General features: G+C 37.7%; 1 protein-coding gene across 1 annotated transcript in view; it reads left to right on the forward strand.

Annotated features, from left to right (window-relative positions):
• The window catches only part of TTK (TTK protein kinase), a 69,302-nt gene extending 64,085 nt beyond the window's left edge, over positions 1 to 5,217 (forward strand). The window contains exons 19-22 of the mRNA XM_081314761.1: positions 1,270 to 1,446; positions 2,238 to 2,328; positions 2,558 to 2,655; positions 4,931 to 5,217. Of these exons, the coding sequence (XP_081170887.1) occupies positions 1,270 to 1,446; positions 2,238 to 2,328; positions 2,558 to 2,655; positions 4,931 to 5,020 (456 nt within the window). The 3' untranslated portion in view covers positions 5,021 to 5,217. The remainder of the gene's footprint in view (positions 1 to 1,269; positions 1,447 to 2,237; positions 2,329 to 2,557; positions 2,656 to 4,930) is intronic.
• Positions 5,218 to 20,949: the final 15,732 nt, after the last annotated feature.

Genomic DNA, 20,949 nt, shown 5'->3' on the forward strand with positions numbered 1-20,949 from the left:
TAAAAATGAAGCATGAAACCTCCATGCTTTGTTACATTAGACTGAATTAAGGAAGTGGAAGACATCTTACTAAAACAAGAAGCGACATGCAGGCAGGCAGAGATTTAATATTAATAGAAGATAATTTGCTTAGAGAGTAAGGGGCATTATTCCCATAGGCATCTGCAACACGTTGACATCAAATTGATGACATCCATAGAAATATGCAAAAGAAGCAGTTATATAATCTGCATCTGAGAGTACAGCTTGTCATCCACTGAGCTCTGGTTAATGGAATGGGTGGTATTGGCAATTGCTTTCTTTTGTCCTCATATTTATGTTCTTAGTGTTCCTTCCATGCCAGACCTTCTATAATGAACTGCCTCTGCTTCTTGATGTCAGGAAGATTGACAGGGACTCTTCCCCCTCTAGTGTTTGGTTTGTACTATTTGGCATTTGATGTCCAAACTTAGCCCACTGCAACTTCAAGCAATGTTGCTTTCAGGTTCAAAAATAAAATTGGGGTGATATAGTGCTTGATTTCTTTACCCTGGCCTTATCTTTACTGTACATTTCTACTGATACACAGGCATGTTACATGATGTAGAACTACTGCCACCTCCATGTGATTTTCATATCATGCTGTGCTGTTGCTGCTGCAGTTATTCAGAACCACTTCCTAAAGTGTGGATGTTCTGCTTTCCTGGTCCCGTTTTCTCTGCCTACTCTCACCTATTCTATGTCATCCCTGAGATTCAGCTGAATGTATTGTTAAGGAGGTTAGATCATAAAATTACAGACTTTAACGCAGAAACTTTGGTGTAACTCAGGGGTGTCAAACTGCCGGTCCATGGGCCGGATGCATCACAACAAAACCGCACCCACCCCATTGCCAGCAATGGGGAAAAAGCTCTGATACGTCACGTGACGTTGTGAGTTTGACATGTCTGGAGTAACTGATTTGTGATTTAATGGATATAAATTTTTAGCATTTCCTTTATCTTATTCCTAAAAACTACCTGTCAATGCCACTTAGATTGTTTACCTTGAAAGCAGTGTTGATTTTTGGTTAATTATCTTTCACTTTCATTGATTTGACTGTGAATTAATGACATGTACAGATGTTAATATACATCATTTTGGCAGCATGCAAAATCACAATGTGTGATCGTATAAAACGAATGGTTCCCCTTACTGTGTAATCAATTGTGTCAGATAGGATTATGTTAAGAATGACAAGAACATCAAAATAATTGTGTGATTGAGCCTGTTTTTCTTTCTACTTTTTAGATTAGCCAAAAAAGTGATGTATGGTCATTGGGTTGTATTTTATATTGCATGACTTATGGAAAAACTCCATTTCAGAATATAACGAATTATATAACAAAACTTCATGCTATAATTGATCCTAATTATGAAATAATGTTTCCTGAGATTGCAGAAAAGGATCTCCTAGATGTCTTAAAGGTAATATTTTGTCTCTCTTTTTTATAATAAATTCATGCTGAGTTCTGTTTCAGAGTTCATGTTTCCAAAACATGATTTATTTTAATTACATTTTAATATTTATTTATTTATTTATTTATTTATTTATTTATTTATTTATTTATTTATTTATTTTTATATACCGCCCTTCTCCCGAGGGACTCGGGGCGGTGTACAGAGCAAGGTAAGCATACAGTTAAACAATAGTAAAAAACAAATGAAACCCCAGGAGCTATCAGGCCAGGCCGGACTGTTGGAACAGGTAGGTTTTTAAGTCGCGCCGGAAGGTGCGAAGGTCGGGGGCCATCCGGATTTCGGTAGGCAAGCAGTTCCAGAGGGTTGGCGCACCCACTGAGAATGCTCTCCCCCTGGGGGCCACCAGCTGGCATTCTCTGACCGGTGGCACCCTGAGGAGGCTTTCTCTGTGGGAGCGCACAGGACGGAGGGGTGTTGACGCTGGCAGTAGGTGCTCCCGTAGGTAATCCGGACCCATGCCATGTAGGGCTTTGTATGTCATCACTAGCACCTTGAATTTCACTCGGAAGGCAACTGGAAGCCAGTGCAGCTCACGGAGGAGAGGTGTGATATGGGAGTATCGGGAAGCCCCCAAAAGTGTTCGTGCAGCTGCACTCTGCACCATATTCTCTCCCAGAATATGGGAGGCACAATAGGTTTCTTGATTTCATATTTCTTGATTTTATGTATATATCCTTTAACATGATTGGTTCTGTTTTCAATTATATTTTTCTTATCTTTATGTCTTTCCCCCCCAGAATTGTTTAATTAGGAATCCTAAGCAAAGAATATCTATCTCTGAACTCTTGATTCATCCTTATGTACATATACAGTCCAGTTCACAAACAGGTAATTCAGCTTTTCTAATAGATATTACTATAGCGTTTCATTTTATTTTACCAAAGTTCTTTTGTTTAAAACAGATCTATGTTCATGCTCTCAGTTTATTTGCAGACTAAAGTATGTATGTTAGCTTAAGTTAGGTCACCAAGTGTTACGGTACCAAAATCTTCAAAGAGCTTTAAATCAAATCATAGATCATACATCTCAAACAGAATTTAATTTTAAATTCTTCTAGGACATCAAAATGCAAAAGGAACAACAGAAGAAATGAAGCTTATCCTTGGTCACCTTATTGGCTTGAATTCTCCTAACTCTATTTCTAAAGCTGCTAGAGTAAGTAAATAAGTAATATCACTGCTAGTATAATTAAAATAAAAATAATAAAATCATATTAGAACTATACATTTCTTGCTCAGAATTCCTTTGGAAGAGAGAAATAGGCTGTCAGGGTGGTGAATGTGTAATGAGACATGATTTCAAAAGTTACTAAGTAAGTGATAAGGAATGTTGTTGATGAAACAGAGGCTCTTATAAAGTAGATAATGATCAATACTTTGATTTAGGCAAAGTGGGATGCTCTTCTACGAAACTAGTCCTCGCTTAACATCTATTCATTCAGCGACTGTTCAAAATTACGATGGTGCTAAAGAAAGGGATTTATGACCAGTCCTCAAACTTCTGGCTATTTCATTATCTTCATGGTCACATGAACCAAATTTGGGTTCACTTTGGCCCACCTGTATTTATGATCGCCTATTGTCCACTTGCTCCAATCTCCCAGCCTTGTCCATTGCCACACTGAGTGCCACTACTGTACTGGTGTAGCCTTTGTGCCTCCTTTCGCACTGGTGCTTCCAGAGCTTCTCTCATGCCCCAACCAGAGACTCTGTGCCCTGAACAGGGCTTCTGTTTGCCCAGAAGACTATAAAACAGTGATGGCGAACCTTTTAGAGACCGAGTACCCAAACTGCAACCCAAAACCCATTTATTTGTCACTGGGTGCCAGGTGGGCGTGGCCTACTGGGTGGGTGTGGCTGTGATGGTCATGGAAGATTGGGTGGGTGTGGCAAAGGTGGGTGTGGTTAACTCAATGACGCTCATGGGGAGGGACACCTGTGGGGAGCAGCTGGTTGAAGAGGGACAGTTGCCACCTCTGAGGCATGGGGCGGGTGCCCACAGGGAGGGCTCTGAGTGCCGCCTCTGGCACCTGTGCCATAGGTTCGCCACCACTGCCCTAAAAGTATCCTCCTTTCCTGCCACTGCAGCACAGCAAGAAAAGATAAAATGAGTTGTGGACAATTAGGGAAACTTTTACTTTTATTCCAAGAAATTGTTGCTTGGGGGGGAAGGTATTTAAATTTACAGTATGTGTTCTTCTCATGAGGGGGTCAATATTATGAGTATAGTTACCTTCCGGAATATCTTTAATTCCAGCTCATGTGTTAAATCTAAGTTGAAATATCAAGTAAGCTATTTTAAGTTTATAAATGTAGAAGTAGCCAGTTGATTTTTCATGGATTTGCTTGATGTTCTTTTAAAGAAAATTTATCACCATGCCAATTTGACTTTACATATAGAAATAAAATAGCATTTCATTAAACAAAGTGTTTCTACTTAGTTTGATCAAAATAAGCAATGTACAATGTGGGGCTTTGTAATGATTCATATTTATGAATATAATTTTCAATTCCTTTTGAAAATAATTGCAGAAAAATACGTTAATAATCCTTTGTCAGGCACTGATTGATACAAAACAAATGTAAATAAAATCTTAATTAAAATTGAAGTTTTGACTAAAATGGTAGAGAACTCTTATAAGAATGTATGAAGATACTGTAATTATTTAATATTAAGCCTGACACTGCTGAGCATGGCCAAAATAAATTGCAGAAGATTATTTGCTATATGTGTTGGGAACAGTGAGGGGATTAAGGAAAATGTGTGAGCAGAAGTTGTGCAATTTATTTCATTCAAGTTACCTGTGCCTTTCTAAGGCTATGTAAACTAATGAGATTCAATTGTAAATCATATACTGCCAAATCCTTATTTTTATAAATGTACAAACACTTTAGCCAAGCCTCAGAAATATAACTTTCTCACTAGCTTCTTTTGATCCTGCTAAGAATTTTTTTTGCTAGTTTTTGCTGCATTTGTAACATCAACCAGATTTTTTTTATGGTTATTTCTTTTTCTCCTTGAGAAGAATAAAAAAGTATGTTAAGTAGAAAACAAGAGGAGAAAAATAAGGGTTGCACCAAATTGTATTACTAATTCTGTTCTTTGCAGGACATGTGTAACATTGGAATTCCCCTTGTATGTTTTCACTGTGGTCATGTGTATATTGAACTGGCATTTACACAGTACTGCTGCAGAAATTTTTAGAAAGAACAGCAAAAGATCCTCTCCTAAGTGGCTGAGAGAACTGGAAAAAAATGGAAGCAAAAATAAAAAACTTGGGCTGGGAAGAAGAGTAAATATTTATTAAGGATTTGTTTTAGTTAAAGATGACAGCAAAAAAAGATTAAGCTCAATGTTCCATAGAAAAAAGAAAGTAAGGGGATTTGAAAGAGGAAAGATTTAATACATTTGTCTTGTCTTTAAATTTCAGACTTTATATGAGCAGTGCAACAAAGGTGAAGGTTTAGATGTGTCTGCTTTTCAAAATCTGACAGTTGGACAACCTGGAAAACAAAAGTAATAAGGACTGATTTACAAAAGATATTAATGAAAATAAGATATTCCAAGCAAAGGCTGGCCCCATCTGCATATATCTGTCTTGCCACTTACAAATACTTTTCATCATTTGTTCTCCCAGTATTTGCATATGAATATTATGGGACATCCATGCTATGTAACAGGCTGGTCTGCTTATTTTGTGAGACATATTTTGACTTGTTTTAACACGAACTAAGGAAGTTTAGTGTTGGACAATTATCTGTCTTTAAGAATCAAGTCAATTATTATTTTCTATCAGATTCAGCTGTCATTTTTTTCATATTTTGCTGGTGGTAAATACTATAAAAGCAGTACTTCAAATTATGCTGCTTTTATACCTTATTTTATTCTGTACATATTCCCATGGAAAGATTTTGATGTACAGATGATACAGTCTACTGATACTGATGTTCAATTTTGTAAATAAAAAGATATTCATACTGTTAATCTTCTTGCAAAGTTTCTAAGTAAACCGCATCTTATAAAAATTAAATATTCTGATTTGAAAAGCTTAACAAATTAATGATCCTGAAATTAAAATCGTAATTTTCTATTTGTTCTGGTTCACACGAATCTGTTCCTCTTTACTGTCTATGGAGATTCTCAATCATCCAGATGATAGTTATCCCAAAGATGCTTTTTCACGAGGCAACTGGACTTTCTTGTTTTTTCTTTGAAGACTTTTCGCTTCTCATCCAAGAAGCTTCTTCAGCTGTGACTGGATGGTGGGGAATGGAAAGAGTTATACTCCTTGCAGACAGTTGTTCATTTGCATTCTTTTAGCATGTTGTTAAAAGGGACGCGGTGGCTCAGTGGGTTAGGATGCTGAGCTTGTCGATCAGAAGGTCGGCAGTTTAGCGGGTCAAATCCCGAGTGCCGCGTAACAGAGTGAGCGCCTGTTACTCGTCCCAGCTTCTACCAACCTAGCAGTTCAAAAGCACGTAAAAATGCAAGTAGAAAAATAGGGACCACTATGGTGGGAAGGTAACCGCGTTCTGTGCACCTTTGGCGTCTAGTCATGCCGGCCACATGACCACAGAGACGTCCTCGGACAAGCGCTGGCTCTTCGGCTTTGAAACGGAGATGAGCACCGGCCCCTAGAGTTGGAAACGACTAGCACGCATGTGCGGGGGAACCTTTACCTTTACCTTTTTAGCGTGTTGTTAATGCTACCCGGAGGCTTATCTGTGTCTTCAGAGTCACCTGAGTAGTGCAAATGTGTATGCCTTCTTGGAACTGTTGAAAGGACTGTGTTGTAGACTGGAGACAGAACACGTGGCTATCGCAAGTGGGCCTTCATCAAATCTCAAAAAACACCCAGCAGGAGCTCCTCCATACCAGACAAAGAAAACAAACGAAGCAATGTAGTCATTCCATACATTGCAGGAATATCAGAAAAGTTCAGGAGGATCTTCGGCCAACACAACATACGTGCACACTTCAAATCCAAGAACACACTAAGACAAAAGCTTGTCCACCCCAAGGATAAAACACCCATACACAAACTGAGCAATGTGGTATATGTAGTACAATGCAGTGAGCCGTGTGCAGATCTGTACATTGGGGAAACGAAACAACAACTTCATAAACGTATGGCACAACATAGGAGAACAAACCCATCAGGACCAGATCCACCAGTCCATCTGCATTTGTTTCAAGACAGCAAAGTCCACATTTTAGACAGAGGACTGCTGGTTTGAAAGAGGGGTCAAAGAGACCATCTATGACAAATCTAAACAGCCCTCTCTCAACAGAAGGGGAGGGATACAACATCTATCTCCATTCTACAACACAGTCCTTTCAACAGTTCCAAGAAGGCTCCACACACATTTGCATTACGCAGGTGACCCTGAAGATACAGATAAGCCTCCAGATAGCATTAATGACTTGCTAAAAGAATGCAAATGAATAGCTGACTGCAAGGAGTATAAATCTTCCCATTCCTCACCATCCAGAGCTGAAGAAACTTCTTGGATGACAAGCAAAATGTCTTAAAAAAACACCAAAATCCAGTTGCCTCATGAAAAAGCATCTTTGGGGTTTGTCTTTACTATTAAGCTTGGAGATTTAATTTTTGGTTTAACTATGTTATCACTTAGATAACCCTTTGTGATTTGAAATTTGCATTGCAGTTTAATTATTTAATTTTCAGGTCAGCTCCTATTTCCGTTGTTCAGTGATCAGAAACGGTGATAAGGCCACACTTTGCCTAAGCGTACCATACATCTCCTGACATCACATACCCCCACCTCCAAAACGTATTGAAGAAATAATGAATAGGAGTCAAAATGTTCTATCAATAGCATCTGCAAAAAGTCCCAATTTAAAGTGAAAGCATGGCATGGGGGAATATATTCACTTTAAATTGCCTTTTAACTTTGGAAAATCACTGGTTATTATTAGTACAGTACAGAGTTAACATTAAAGTATTTGTGCATATAGTATAATCATTTACATCTTCCATTTTTCCTGTATTGAACTTGAAAAGTGTGTTAAGCACGATTGTATCTTGATACTCTATATTAATTATTTTATTTATCAGATTTTATGGCCAGTATACATGCCTCTGAATTGCTCTGCTATTGATGTAATAGCAGGTGTGAAGTCTATCAATTGGATATACAGGAAACATTTCATTGTGCTAAAAAAAAACACACCCTGCAAACCAATTCCCCCAAAGGAAGATCATGGTCTTCCTGAAGAAGACCAAATGAACAATGGGCTAATAGTTGGGAATTTTTTAGGTCAGACAAAATTCTCTAAGTAATTGTGAATTTTGTTTCGTGCTTTTTGTTACAGAAAAGCATATTCCCAGCATGTATGAGATACGGAAATATGTTCTAATTTGATCACTTTTACATTCAGTAAGGAGATAATTTATCTCAACAGCAGAGTGTTTCATATGATAGCTTCTATACAACATACAGCGGTGGTTTTCAAAACTGGTGTCCTAGAAAAGGCAAAACAGCAACAACAACAACAACCCCTAAGAACAATTTCCTGTGCAGAGGCATCTATCATTCCCTGAACTTCCCTAACAATCACAATGGTCAAGTGACTAAAACACAGATAAATGTCCTAATGCTCAAAAAGGTTCTGATTTACTTCCTTAAGGCCTGGAAGTAACGTGGATTACTTCTTAACTCTGAAGTATAACACTACTTAATCACAGCTGATTTCTCTAAAATATTTTATGATCACAGAAATCCTTGGGGATGCCACTCCCTTCCCAAGGAATGGGTGTAGAAGAAGTCAGGCAGAATCTTCCAGCTCTGACACATCGCAGGAGGAGTCACAAAAGGATGGGTTGGGAACTGGACAAGCACCTACGCAAATAAGAGATGGTAGATTGACAAAACTAGTCTGGCCTCTTCTACAGTTTCTCTTTTTTAAGAAGATTTGATCTGTTGCCTTCTTCATTTAAAAAAAGTCTTTCAGAATGTTTTGGCACTTGGTAATTTCATGGATGTCTTGGAAATATAGAAAAGTTTGCCCTTATTTGCCATGTTCCCAGTCCAATCTACAACCATTTTTTTTAGTGATTTCCTATCTAAGTACTAAGCAGGAGTAGTTTTGCTTACTTCTGAAGTTAGACATAGTTGGGCCAGACAGTCTAAAGCTGACATTTATTTGACTGGTGATGTTCCTCTCGTGTAAATTATTTGATTGTGATTTAGTCAATAAGCCATGATTCAATGTTTCATTGCAAGGTATGAATAGTTTTCAGGCAACAGCCCCCTCCCCCGTTTTTTTCTGGAAATATTGATGCTGCAACATAGAGCATCAACTCATGCTTGCTGTACAGAGGTTCTTTTCTGAATTCATAATAGTCAAATTCCAATATTCCAAACTTGTGGCCCATCAAATCAAACAATTAGCCAGATATTTGTCAGATCTTTTCAGATATAATGTAAGTTAACCTACATAACACTTGTAGCTTATTAGGTCTATGTTGTGATTTATGGTGGTCAACTGATAAACAAAATCCTGGATACAACCTTAGATTATTTTCATGAAAAGAGATATCGTCATAAAATTCATGCAATAATTCATATTGTAAAATGTATACAATGTGACTGCACATTTTCTTGGAAATAAGCTCTAAAATTAGTGTGACTTCCCTGTCACTGAATTCAGTGGGACATGCTTCCAATGTGCATAGGTTGAGTATTCGAGCATCTTTGCTGAAAGCCTGCAAATATTTTTAACAAGTTTGACTTTTAATTTTAAATTAATTTAAAAATGCTCCAAATGAATAATAATAATAATAATAATAGTAATAGTAATAATAATAATAATAATAATAATAATAATAATAATAATAATAAGAAGAAGAAGAAGAAGAAGAAGAAGAAGAAGAAGAAGAAGAAGAAGAAGAAGAAGAAGAAGAAGAAGTTGGAAGGGACCTTGGAGGTCATCTAGTCCAACCCCCTGTTCAGGCAGGAAACCCTATACCATTTCAGGCAAATGGCTGTCTAGTCTCTTCTTAAAAACTTCCAGTGTTGGAGCATTCACCACTTGTGGAGGCAGGTTGTTCCACTGGTTAATTGTTCTGTCAGGAAGTTTCTTCTTAGTTCTAGATTGCTTCTCTCCTTGAGTAATTTCTATCCATTGCTTCTTGTCCTGCTTTCAGGTGCTTTGGAGAATAGCTTGACTCCCACTACTTTGTAGCAGCCCCTGAGATATTCGAACACTGCTATCATGTCACCCCTCACCCTTCTCTTTGTTAAACTACACATACCCAATTCCAGCAACCGTTCCCTATACGTTTTAGCCTCCAGTCCCCCAATCATCTTTGTTGCTCTTCTTTGTACCCTTTCTAGAGTCTCAACATCTTTTTTACATTGTGGTAACCAAAACTGGATGCAGTATTCCAGGTGTGGCTTTACGAAGGCATTGTAAAGTATTAGTACTTCACATGATCAATACTCAGACATAGCAGTGAGCCTCGACTTACAATCGATTACTTAGCGACTGTTCAAAGTTATGATGGGAACTCTTCCCCAAAAGCTACTTTACAATGTGGTTTTGAAGTTCCAACATCAGGGCCGCAGTGAGAGTGTTCAGCTTCTGACTACATTTGGTGTGCTCAGCAACCGGTCTGCAGTCGTGGCTGTTTGTAGCGCCCCATGACCATGATTTGCAACAGTTTGCTGGAAACCTGCATTTACTTCTGTGAGCTTATTGTGAACAATAGGTTCGCTTAACAACTGCCACAAATGAGATCATAAAACAGTCCAGTTGCGTGGTGACACACTTCATGATGATCATGACTTAGGACCATAATTGCCAGTCTCAATTATCATTGTACGTTGAGGACTACCTCTACTATATGCGTAATAGTTTCACATTATTTAGTGAATGAGGCAAGAGAACACAATTAGCCTAGATGTGCTGTTTTTCAGTTTTGTACAAGGTGTGCATGTTCCTTTATGGCAAACAAAGTGCTGCAAATATTACTAAACATAGAAAACATCCCCATCACTTTTCTTTCCCATGTCCTCCAGGAAAAAAAACCTTACCTTTTTTTTGTACAAATTGTATTTGGAATGTACAGAAGACTCATGAGATCCCACAGGGAACACTAGGCTTTCAATTCAAAATAAGCCAGTGAATAGTTTACGTCACTGTTTTTCAACCTTGCAACTTGCAGGAAGTTGAAGTCCACATATCTTAAAAGCTGCTAAAGTTGAGAGACACTGGTCTACATACTGTATTTGTCCGATATTTACGTAATTACAAGTCGCATAATGAGAAATTGTTCACTGAAGGAGCAAACATAAAAGAGATTTTCTCTCATGTTCAGTCACAGAGGCACACATAAATAGCCAACTAGGATGGGGTCCTTAGTGCTCTCTGAGCTTGGTTGTTTTCTTGCTTGGTTGCTAGTACTACTGATGATGTTATCTAGGTTGGGTAATGAAATGTCTGCAAGAAAACAAGCTCAGAGAGGACCCCTCACTTCAACCCTGAGCTACAAATATTTTTCTTGATTAATGAAAATGTAAATTTGAACCCCAAATGCTAAGAGGCGATGAAAGCAGAGTGTTTGTCAGGGCCTTGGGAGACACTAACTCTGAGCTGCAATCTGACTCTTCATTTCAATACTTCATGCTGGCTGAGAGAACAGTGAGAATGCTGCAATCATGATATGCTGATTCTAATCGGATGGATTACTAAAATCAGGGTGGCTCTTATGGTAAAGGAAGTGCCCTATTTAAAAGTATATGACAGTTGAGTTAATGACCCAAACATTTAATTTTATTCACTTACTTGAAATAGATTATTTTCTAGGTCCACACATTGGGTAACACCATATTTTACTTAACTATGTGTGCTGAATAAACCAAAGATGAATGGTAAGCATGAACAATGGTCTTAAAATGATAGTGATGGGTTTATATCATAAAATGTAAAATCTCTTTTGGGTCAGCCATGTAATCTTTGTGGCCACATGGCCAGATGCCCTGTTTTGGCATTGGTTGTTACTGCTTTCTTCCAAGATGATTCTCCAGATTTCCAAGCTAAGCTCCAGCCCTGCCATTCTTTTGATCTCCCACCCATACAAATGCTGGCTCTTTGGCTTTGAAACGGAGATGAGCACCGGCCCCTAGAGTTGGAAACGACTAGCACGCATGTGCGGGGGAACCTTTACCTTTTTTAAGTATAGGTTTAGTTTCTCCACAAACCAAGTGTTGATAATTCTATTACTGTAATCATAAGGTAAAGGTAAAGGTTCCCCCGCACATGCGTGCTAGTCGTTTCCGACTCTAGGGGCCGGTGCTCATCTCTGTTTCAAAGCCAAAGAGCCAGCACTTGTCCGAGGACGTCTCCGTGGTCATGTGGCCGGCATGACTAGACGCCAAAGGCGCACGGAACACTGTTACCTTCCCACCGTAGTGGTCCCTATTTTTCTACTTGCATTTTTACGTGCTTTCGAACTGCTAGGTTGGCAGAAGCTGGGACAAGTAAGAGGCGCTCACTCTGCTACGCGGCACTCGGGATTCGACCTGCCAAACTGCTGACCTGGTCGACAAGCTCAGTGTCCTAACCCAGTGAGCCACCGCATCCCTATATATATAGGGTTTGGTTGAATTTATCAATATCATAAGAGCTACAATAGATTAGAGATAGAGGGTAGGGTGGCTGTTGATTTCGATATATCTCTGCCGAATTAGGAAATAGAAAAGGAGGTTGTGGTGGAGGGCGATAGAGGGGAAAAAAGAAGGTGGAAATACCCCACAAAGAGTATTTTTACAAACATCTGGTTAAATATGAGAAGCATACTGAACTTAACAAAGATCAGTGCAGGAAAGAGGGCAGCGCCACAGGGGTTAGGGATATCTTCAAGCCCTTCTAGTCAGAAGTCCATTGATGATATGTTACAAAGGGAAAGGTCAAACTCCTTTAAAGATCTACAAGTCCTGCAAAATATGCAAGAAGCAATGACTAAGAACCATAAAGAAATGAAAAAAGAGATGAAGAAAGAGATAGGCCAAGTGAGAAATGATACTGCTGAGCTCAAGGAAAAAATACAAGCGATTGATGGTAAATTTGAGGTGATTCAACAGCAATTAATAAAAAATGAGCAAAGACTACAGGAAATGGAAGTAAGAATGGAGAAGGAGGAGAAGAAGGTAGAGGACTTAAGTGAAACATTATTCTGGGCAAACAGAGAACTCGATACAACAGTGATCTTCCTGGAAGCAGAGAAAACCACCCACTATCTGCGCTTTCAAAATGTTAAGGAAAAAAAGAGGTGAAGACTTGCTGGACATGATGGCGGACTTAATGGCGAAAGCACTAGGCATAGGAAAAGATGAAATGATGGTGGAAATAGATGAGACATATAGGATCCAAACTAATTATGCAAGGAGACATAACCTTCCGAAGAAGTACATGTGAGATTGGTTAAAAAATCGACCCAGGATGAATTACTACATAGATCAAGAGAGGAACCGCTAGATTATGGAGGGCAACAAATAACAATTCTCAAACAAATACCTAAAAGAATGAGACACTTGAGACGAGGCTACCAATTTTTGACATCGAAACTGATTACATACAATGTGACCCAGATATAAGTAAAATAAAGAAGAATGCAGGATTTTGTCACTGAATATTAATGGTTTAAACTCACCAATGAAAAGATGGAAAATCTTTAATAAACTTATTCGTCAAAAATTAGATATAATAGCAATTCAGTAAGTTCATAGAAAACAACAAAAACACCTGTTACACCAGCCAAAATTAGGAAATATATTTGTATCATTAGATCAACAAAAAAAAGAGGAGTGGTATTGTATGTGAATGAGAAACTGATAGCTAAACAAATTTATAAAGATAGAGAAGGTAGAATATTGATAGCAGAGGTAGAAATAAACCATAGGAAAGTAGTGATAGTAGAAATATATGCTCTGAATGGAAACCAAGAACAGTTTTTTTTAAATGTTACATAATAAGATACGTGATATAGATTACGACGAGATCTGTGTGCTAGGAGATTTCAATGCTATTATTGATAATAATTTGGATTACAAGGGTAACAAGACCAGGAAAAGGAAAAGAAGGACACTACCAAGATCCTTCTTTAAAATGGCCAAAGACCTAAACATTCAGGACATATGGAGAGAAAGGAATTGTGAGGCAAGACAGTACACATACTACTCAAATCGACGCAGCTCGTGGTCTAGGATCGACATGGTGTGGATGTCAAGGGAAATTAACTCTGAAGTTGAAGATGTGTGTATAGAGACAAGCACCTGGGCAGACCACAACCCTGTGAAATGTAGCTGGAAAGGGTCCAAAAAAACATCTAGATGGACTATACAAAGATCAATACTAAAAGATGACTTCAGACTAAAGATGGAGAGGGAATTGGACTTCTTTTTAAAAGAAAATAAAGCTGAAGACACCTCTGTCCAAAATCATTGGAACACAGCTAAGGCAATTATGAGAGGAGTAGCCATAGCATATATGGTGAAAAAGAATAAGGAGGAAAAACAACAACAGAAAATGTTAGAAGGGGAATACAAAAGATGAGAAACAATACTTCAACAAGAACCACAAAAAAGGATGTAAAACAACAAATGGACTTAATTAAACATAAACTTAAAATCTTACCAAAAAAATTAGCACAACAGATAAGATGTACAAAACAGAACTTCTTCGAAAATGCAAACAAACCTGGTCGATGGCTTGCACACAAATTGAAAAAACAAAAGGAGAAAAGTTGCATCAGTAAATTACGAGTTGACAAAGGGAGAATACACTATCAAGAAGAGGAGAAAAAAAATCATAGCCCGGGAATTCTATGAGAAATTATACAAGGAAGATAACCAGGAAAATGAGGAGAAAGTGGAGGAATATTTCAAAAAAGCATCACTACTAAAAGTTACAGATGAAATTAAAAATATGTTGAATGAAGAAATTAGGATGACAGAGGTGATTACAGCCATTAATAAACAAAAAAATAATAAAGCATTGGGTCCTGATGGCCTTCCGACAGAAATCTATAAGCAACAACAAAACATCTTAGGACAACCTTTATTGGATGTGTTTAACGTGGTCCTGGATGAAGCAAAAATCCCAAAGTCATGGTCAGAGGCGAATATTGTTCTGATCCCAAAAGATAATACGGACCATACATCAATCCAAAACTATAGACCAGACATGTCAAACACAAGGCCCGGGGGCCGGATCCGGCCTGCGAAGTGGTTTCATGTGGCCTGCGAAGCCATCCTAGAAACAGTGAGGGAACAGCCCCCACTGCCTTGGCCCTGGCCCAGAGACCCTCCTTCTGCCAGAAACCCTCAGATCTGTCCCACTCCTGCCCAGGCCCCCAGAGGCACCCTTGATGCGAACAATGTAGAGCTGGCCACACCCACCCAGTAGGCCATACACAGTCTAGCCATGCCCACCCAGTAGGCCACGCCCACCCTGGCCATACCCACCCGGCCCCTTGAGGGCAACCGCAATGCTGATGCGGCCCTCAATGAAATTGAGTTTGACACCCCTGCTATAGACCAGTATCTTTACTTAACTCTGATTATAAGATATTTACAACAATTATAGCTGAGCGATTAAAAAGGTTTTTAAATGATTTTATACACGTGGATCAGAACGGATTTCTAGCCAAAGACAAACTTAAAAAACAACATTAGGATAATATTGGATATGCTAGAATACTAAGAAATACATAGTGGACAACAAATGGCGTTATTAGTTTTTTTAAAAAACAAGTTTTATTGGTTTTTCAGTTAAAATCTACGTATTTAGAAAGCATCATGATGACTGGGTAATCAGAGATTCAGTAACAGAGTTTTTAGTACATAATTCAGGTTACATTATCAAAACATCCTTCTCAATTTCCTTTAACATTTCATACCACCAGTTTAAACTAATAAATTTCTAGAAGTAACATGGTCAGTTGAAAAATTTGTCAATTCAATTTTATTGAGATATATCTATGTCCCGTTATTAAAGTTTACCTAATTTTAATTTTAATTACCGGTATATTATTCAAATTTAGCCTTTAACATCCCAAATAATATTCACAACCCAAATTTCCCTTATTTCATTACAGCAAAAACTATAGCATCTAACATGTACACAGTGGCTGAGTAGCTATGTTCTACCTAATAAATATTGTCTGTTTCACATCCTAATACATCACATGTTACTGACAGGACCACAGCCTATGTTTATCAATCTAGAACTATTTATATACAACCAGATTCTGTTTTAAATTTTAGCTAATTCTTAATTCTTGAATAGAATAATCAAACATCTTTTAACATCAAGCGTGGGATCTATAAACCAAATTTCCATTATGTCAGTGCACAAATTATAATGTCTAAAATAAGCCTAATAGATACATAAACACATTCTAGTTCTATCTCATAAACATTTTCTATTTTAGATCCTGATAGATCACTGATTACTAAAAGGATAACCTTTAATGGTTCTCTAAGAACTCACTTTTTAAATCTAACTTGGGCTTTCTTTTTTTGCCAGTCAGGTTTCCAGACCAAGGCCTTTGAATTGCCAGATGGGTCTCCCTTCGCTCCAATACATATTATTTGAATTGAAGAAGGCCATCTAGCCATCAGTGGTCCACAAAAACCAAACCATTTGTAATCATTATGTTGTTGCCCTGTTAGTTCTAGTCTCTGTATTTGCTCTAAAAACTTTATCTTCAGTTCGGTCTGGATTCCTCTTCCATCTTGGTTCATCTGCTTTAAATAGAAGTCTTATCCAATTTTGTAATTAATGCTTGGCTATCCAGGCTTTCAGGAAACTGTCTTTGTTGATCTTCCACATCCTCTATGTTAACATCACTATCTTGCACATTACGTTTTGCCATAGTATGTTGTTGGTCCCTAAGGTTATTTGCCATAGTGATAGTTCCTTGTACTTTTAAAGTTGTCGGTTCTTTGGATAGTTGTTGCTTATATTCCTCTGTCTCAATAGTAATATCTTCCAATTTTATTATATTCTGAAGTGTAAATTCTTTAGTTGCAGTCTGGGTTTCAATTTGTGACTTAAGGTTAGCATGTAAATTATTAAATCTGGAGATAGACATCTCAGTGACTCTTTAGATTGTTTCAAGTATGAGGTTATAATCAAGCAAGGTTTGTGGCTGATCCTTCTCCATTTTGTAATAATTATAAATAGTCCTTGGTGGAGGCTATTTTTCAAACAAAAATCAGTAAGAGTCCACCTCCACAAGTCTAAGCCAAATTCATCTCCAGCTGTTTCAGGTTTTTATCTTAATGCCAAGGTCAGTCCAAAATGTAAGCAAGCTTGTTTGCCAATAATATTCACTAGATATCCTCAAAAGTACTTCAAAAGACAGTATCTTTTTATTTATTTCTTTTTTTGTCCCCTTTTTTAGACTAATAGGTAAAATAGTCAATTTCTATAAATATAGGAAATTTGGGCCAAAAGTAGAAAGGCAGTAAGTCCAATAAATCAGTATAATATAGTAGAAGGCTGTTTCTTTTCTCCCCCGATGTAAACAAAGGCCGCTCTTAAGGAGGGTGGGGGAAAAAATCCCTTCCCTCTCTCCTCGCAGGGGGAAGCAAATTCAAAAAGCTTTTGACAGGCAAAGTAGACAATTAAGAAAACAAGAAGGCAATTCTCACCCAGTTTTCAAGTGCTTTGTTGTGCTTTTGGCTTCCGTAGGAAACGGCTAAATGATGGGCCATGGGAGTGGCCGATCCTTTCTCCTTCGGTTTGGAGAGTAGCTCCAAGCTGATGGGAGGGTCGCCGCCCTTCTACCGACTGGAGAGACCTCTCCCCCGCTCATCGCCCCTCCAGGGCAACTTTAGACCCCTTTACAGGGCCCCCCCGATGAAGAAATCCAGGCGACACGAGAAGCGAATCCCTTGCATGTCTGGGAGCACCGAAATTCCGGAACTTAGACCCTCAGAAGGCTGTTGGAAGAACTAGATAAATATGGAGAAGTCACTGGGCTGAAAATAAATAAGGGTAAAACTAAAATGATTGTTAAAAATATGATGAATAAACAGAAAGAAAACTTGGCTAGGTTCATGGACATACAAATAGTTAAGAAGATAAAATATCTAGGGATTACTATTATGGCCAGATGTACTTCAATTAAAGAAGACAATTATGACTAAATAGTGAAACAAATAAAAGAAGACCTGGAAAGATGGGGAAACTTGAGTCTTTCGTTGTTAGGGAGAATCGCTGTTGTAAAAATGAATGTACTACCTAAAATCCTATTCCTGTTCCAAAATATCCCTATACAACTAGTTCAAAACATTTTCAGGAATCTGAACAAACTGACACCAAATTTTATATGGCAAGGGAAAAAACCGAGGATTAAAATGAAATACTTGCAAGATGCTAAAGAAAATGGGGGTTTTGGACTACCGGACTGGGAAACATATTACCATGCAGCGGTGCTAACCTGGATCAGAGAATGGATAATTTTAAAGAATAAAAGATTATTAATTTTAGAAGGCCATGATTTGCAATTAGGCTGGCATGCATTCCTATGGAATGAGAAACAAGGGCTATACCAACATTTTCAAAACAATCAGATTAGACAAGCGCTACTCAAAATTTGTAATAAAATTAGAAAACAAAATTATATTAAAGTACCAGTCTGGCTGTCCACCCTAGAGGCGATAGTCTACCCAAATTTGTTCAATTTGGAGAACAGCACTACGTACAAAGATATTATGAATGATGTGGGAGAATTGAAATCCAGACAGGAACTAGAACAACAAGGGATAAAATTGGAATGATAGGCTTACTTACAGATACAAACACGATGTGGGAAAGATAAGAAAGAGTACGGGATAAATATTCAAGAAACTGCATTGGATAAAATCATATTGGGGCCAGATGAGAAACAAATAAGGAAATTGTATAGAGTGTTATTGGGGTATAAAATGTTTGAGGATCAAGTTAAAGAAACAATGTTGATATGGGCTAAAAATTTGGGACATGGTATTGATCTTGATATATAGCAAACTCTTTGGGATAGAAATAAAAAGATAACGCTGGCCTCAGCTTACAAAGAAAATTTATCTAAGATGTTTTACCGGTGGCATCTCCCTCCAGCACGATTAGCCAAAATGTACAAAACAATATCCCCTAGTTGCTGGAAATGTTCCGAAGAACTAGGTACTTATTTTCATGTTTGGTGGTCCTGTAATAAGACGCAAAAGTTTTGGCAAAGGATATGGACATGGCTAGAAGAAATATCAGGATGGAGAGTAGATTACAGACCAGAATTTTTCCTGCTTGGCATAACAACAGAGAAACATACCAAAGAAGATTTATATATATATAATGATACATATCATCACAGCAGTGAGAATGACGTTCGCCCAGAAATGGAAAGATAGTGAAATACCTGACGAGAGTGAAGTGATAAATAAAATATGGGCATGCACAGAAATGGACAAGTTAACTTTGGAAATAAAAAATAATGAGTCAGATTATTACAAAATTTGGAATAAGTTTTACCTATGGTGGGAACAGAAAGGAAGGTCTCAATAGAGATACACAAGATGCTGATTTCACATATTACTAGAATAAGGTGGTCGATAAGATTGAATATTGTATAATTGTATATAAATGATATGTATATAAAACACAAAAATGATGTAAAACAAGAAGGAATGTCAGACCGTTAACACCTTGTCCAAAGTTTTAAACAATAAAATTTGTAAAAATTTTAAAAACAACAACTGTGATCTGGAAGGAACTATATTAAAATTTTATTTGGATTCTAATATATATATATATATATATATATATATATATATATATATATATATATATATATAAGAAACTGCAAGGGGTTCAAAATAATGATGTGTGTGATGACATCATTACACAAACATGATAATTACATACAGTATTTGCATCACATCTGACTTGGGTTACGTATTTGCATGATGATATGTTGTAATTTGTGGCTCCTTGCCCCCCTCTGGAGTTATCCCAATGCTGGACCTATATTCCTGGATTCTTGCTCCGGTCTCAGGTTCTAAGCTTTATCACTTGGGTTAGCTTGTGGATCTCTATGGCAGTCGAACCATGGACTAATGCAAACTGCTTTTGTTTCTCTGCTGCTGGCCTTGTCCCATTTTTCTGGATCTGTGCAACAGTGGCTAACTCCTCCTAGCCTTTCATTTTGTCTCTTATGGCCACAATTCTGGACCTCTAGCTCTTGATCCTGGCTGCAACATCTATGGAGATTCTCAGTCATCCAGGTCACGATTGTCCCAAAGTTGCTTTTCCAAAAGGCAACTGGACTTTCTTGGTTTTTTAAATGAAAATGTTTCACTTCTTATCCAAGAAGCTTAGGAGCAAAGGATAAGAAGCGAAATGTTTTCAAAGAAAAACCCAAGAAAGTCCAGTTGCCTTTTGGAAAAGCACCTTTGGGACTCCTGGCTGCAACTGGTATTAGCCCCCCTGACCTTTTCCCCTGACTACCCGATGTCACCTTCACTGAGTTTTTTTCTGCAGCTCATATGAGATGGCATAGCTGATCATTCTGTTTGCCTTCTTAGTTGTTTGAATTACAATCCCATCATTAAACCAGTTGTATCTAGCTATTGTGAGATTACTCAATCTAGAAAAGGACAAGTAGCTTTCATCATTGCAAGGCAGGTCAGTATTTTAATGGTTGTCATTTATATAAACTGCCACATTAAAACTTACGTATGTATTCTGTATCACTTTGAAGCTAAGAATGCTTTCATACTTAAGAATTTACAGTGCTTCATTTTAGAGATTTAATGTGAAAGCAGTTTGATAAATTCCACAAATGGATTTGATATTTTGAAAACAAAGTCAAATCAAAATGTTGGATCAAAGAGATACTTTTGAACTTTTTTACTAGACATATGTAGAAACCGGCTTTTTTTGGGGGGGGGAAGTTGATCCAATTTGGCAATTCCTATTGATTTTCTAAATGGGTTTAAATGACCAGACTGAATCAATTTTCTAAACCAAATCAGCAATTTGCATTAAAACTGCTCTGCAACCATTACTAAATTTCAAAGTAGCCTGAAATTATTTTGAAAGAAATCCAAAGGAATCTTGTCGGCCTGGACAGCTCTCATAAAAAGGCCGCAATATTAAGCTGACTTCTTGAGGATGCCTTAGATAAAGTGGAATTTATTTTTGAGACAACTCACCTAGATAGTTTGTAATATCAGAAATATATCAAGAATCCACATTGAGTTGTGAGGCTAATTCACCTCCAGGCCAGGTTCTTACTGAAAGGGGTAAGGGATTTTAAGAGTCAAGCAATGTTGCAGAGAAGATATCACACTAAGCTTATAAACTGTAAAATTTATAGATCGTATTTATAATTGTATGTATGTGTCAGGAAGTGTTAGCATTACATGGTAGTCCAGAGAA

The sequence above is a fragment of the Vipera berus genome (assembly GCF_964194415.1).
Source record: "Vipera berus genome assembly, chromosome: 1".
Taxonomy (NCBI): Eukaryota; Metazoa; Chordata; class Lepidosauria; order Squamata; family Viperidae; genus Vipera; species Vipera berus.